General features: G+C 33.8%; 1 protein-coding gene across 1 annotated transcript; it reads right to left on the bottom strand.

The window, feature by feature from the left end:
• Positions 1–791: 791 nt before the first annotated feature.
• Positions 792–2069, bottom strand: LOC141391343 (uncharacterized). Its single transcript, XM_073964251.1, has 3 exons — positions 1802–2069; positions 1579–1746; positions 792–1122 (listed from the first exon to the last, which is right to left on the bottom strand). Exons 1-3 carry the CDS (start codon positions 2051–2053, stop codon positions 952–954), a joined length of 591 nt encoding a protein of 196 aa, XP_073820352.1. The 5' UTR covers positions 2054–2069; the 3' UTR covers positions 792–951.
• Between the last annotated feature and the right edge of the window lie 646 nt (positions 2070–2715).

The raw sequence follows: 2715 nt of genomic DNA, 5'->3' as shown, positions 1-2715 counted from the left end.
CATTTTTAACCGAACTAACTGTAATTTGATACTTGAAGTTCTTAGTGGTCACCACACCTCTCCACCAAAAATTGTCAACATAGGTCCATGTTTGGATATAGCCCCCATATAATGGCACCTCCCGATTTTCGGTATTTTGAGGATTTACCTACAATTTGTAACCGAACTAGCTGTAATTTGATATTTTAAGTTTTTAGTGGTCACCACACCTCTCCAAAAAAATTGTCAACATAGGTCCATGTTTGGATATAGCCCCCATATAACGGTACCTCCCGATTTTTGGTATTTTGAGGATTTAAGCTAATTTTTATTTGTCTGAACTACCCGTAATTAGACACATGAGGTTCCCTACAGTCACGAAACTTCTTCACAAATTGTCAACGTAGGTCAATGTTTTCGTATAGCCCCCATATAACGGCAGCCACGATTTTGGGTATTTTGAGGATTTTAGCTAAATTGTCCGCACAAATTGGCTCCAATAGCCCCCATACAAACCTCCCGATTTTCAGTATTTTGAGGATTTTAGCTTCATTAGTTAGCCGATTTGTCTGTCGTTGGAAATTTGAGAGCTAACAAAAATTCTACAAGATGAACTATGTTATATAGTAGAATTTGTTTAGATGATTTTTTTTTTGCTACCATTTTTAGCTGAACCATAGGCTCCTTCAAAAATGCCGCCCGAATGAAGACATTTTAGGTACATTATCTGACATTTTTAGATACCCACTTAAGTTGTGGACAGGAATGAAAACTAATTATTCCCTTTTAGTTCAGAATATCTTATTGTGGAGGGTATGAAAATTTCGGCCCGGTCGAACATAAGGTTTTTTTACTTGCTTTATTTAGTGTATAGTGTATGGTTTAAAAATATTGACCCTACAAAGCTTTCTTGGCTTCTTGATGATGTCTGGCTACTTTTACTTAAACATTCGGGAACAGTTGCCCCCAGTTCTATTTGATTTTATAAAATTCTCCAATAACCTGAAAACAAATGGTATTTTTACGTTTTTCATTTTTCTCGTCATAAGCGAAAGCTCGACCGACAATTTTATATCGGCCCTCCATATTCGTAAACAACTCCAAGCGTGCATCCACAGTGAAGGGTTCGTAAGAATAGGTGTGCTTGGTGGAAGAAAAAGAAAATAAAAAACATCGTCATTAATAAAATTTTATGGATATATTTTATGGAAATATACGAGCAGAATTTTAGATCACTTCTTTCAAATTATACAACATTTCGACTTCAACTGGTAAAATTTAAATGATTTTCTAATCCAGAACTCATTTCTAAATGAAATGGTAAAATAAAAGAAAAATTCGTAAAAGCCAAACTTGTAAAGAATTTTTACAGTTACAACATTTTCACCAATCACATTTCGATAGGACTTGCGGTTTTCAAGCAAAATCCTGAAAACCTAAGAACCCTTAAGCAAATGTCCTTTGACCTCGATTTAAATAAAAAGCCCTTCGGCGGTTTTATTATTTTTCTCATCCATGAACAGTGTAGTTTCAAAATCCGCAAAAACTTCTCAGGTGTATGCACTATTAATTTAAAGTTTGTTATTAATTTTAACTTACCCCATAATTATTAACACACTTTCGTTCATTGACGGGAATATGTTTAGACCAAAGCTGATACCAATATGATGTAGGATCAAATTGTACTTTACAAAAATCTCTAATCCTCACAGAAAATGGTGTGGGTTGCCAAGTTCCACGACGAAATTGATATACTTCACCATTGGCCTAAAAGGAATTTTTAACATCGAAAAAACTTTAATTTTAATTTCAAGCAACTCACATCAATTCGATCCGTCGGTTGAACACCTTCCCACTTCAAGGTGTGATTACCACTCACGCTCACGAATCCTTCACTATAATTCATTTCTATATTTGTATTGTCAACCACCTCTGCCACATAAAAGCTATCCGGAACATCAGGACATCTTTCGAACATTTCGTCATTTTCAAAAGCGAATCCATAATAAGCTGCTTGTGTCGACACAACTATGGTCAAAATGTTCAGACAATTGACGAGAATATAATATGACATTGTAGTAAGAGATGATAACCATTATTAAAAATAAAGGGGTTATATAGCATTCATTTTGGTGTGATTTAAACCAATAAATCTTTTGTTTTTTTTTTTATTATGGTGTTAACATAATTCTATAGAGAACCTTATATTTAGAATTGTAATTTATAAATGAATGGTTTCATATGAACGATGTATATCTAATATATGAACTAATATGATTTTATCACGCCATAAATCATCTAAATATCTTGCCCGAATACACTGTACAACAAAGTTGACCTCAACGTTTGATACAGCAAATTGTATTCAATATTAAATGAATTATGTGTAAATATACATACATCATATTAGAACGTCTATAGTTGGAATTTTGAAACCAAATCAAAAAAAAAACTATTAAGACAGGTCTACCTTTCAGGCCGAACTTTTCATACCCTCCACCATGAAATACTCTGAGCTGATACCGTCATAAGGGTGGCTAAAAGAAAACGTTGACCTATGTCCACAATCCCTAAATGTCAAATGATAGCTATTTCGGTCTGAAAATGTAGATAAAAACGTCAAAGTTTCAGTCATGTAGCTCGATTCATTCGGAATTTAGCATGATTACAACAGCAGGACGGACAGGGCTAAATCGACTTAGCTGATCAAGAATATATTTATACATACTTTATATG

This window comes from Musca autumnalis, unplaced genomic scaffold, assembly GCF_047663935.1.
Source record: "Musca autumnalis isolate F117 unplaced genomic scaffold, ASM4766393v1 scaffold_1, whole genome shotgun sequence".
In the NCBI taxonomy this organism is placed as follows: Eukaryota; Metazoa; Arthropoda; class Insecta; order Diptera; family Muscidae; genus Musca; species Musca autumnalis.
The sequence above is the reverse complement of the archived record's forward strand: the minus strand, read 5'-3'. Positions and strand labels throughout refer to the sequence as shown.

What these genes read in the sequence shown, in the direction of transcription:
- LOC141391343 (XM_073964251.1), bottom strand. Translation starts at nt 2,053, where the DNA reads ATGTCATATTATATTCTCGTCAATTGTCTGAACATTTTGACCATAGTT. An exon ending in AACCGACGGATCGAATTGAT is followed by an intron (nt 1,747 to 1,801) that starts GTGAGTTGCTTG and finishes AATTCCTTTTAG; the next exon opens with GCCAATGGTGAAGTATATCA. An exon ending in AGTGTGTTAATAATTATGGG is followed by an intron (nt 1,123 to 1,578) that starts GTAAGTTAAAAT and finishes TCTTCCACCAAG; the next exon opens with CACACCTATTCTTACGAACC.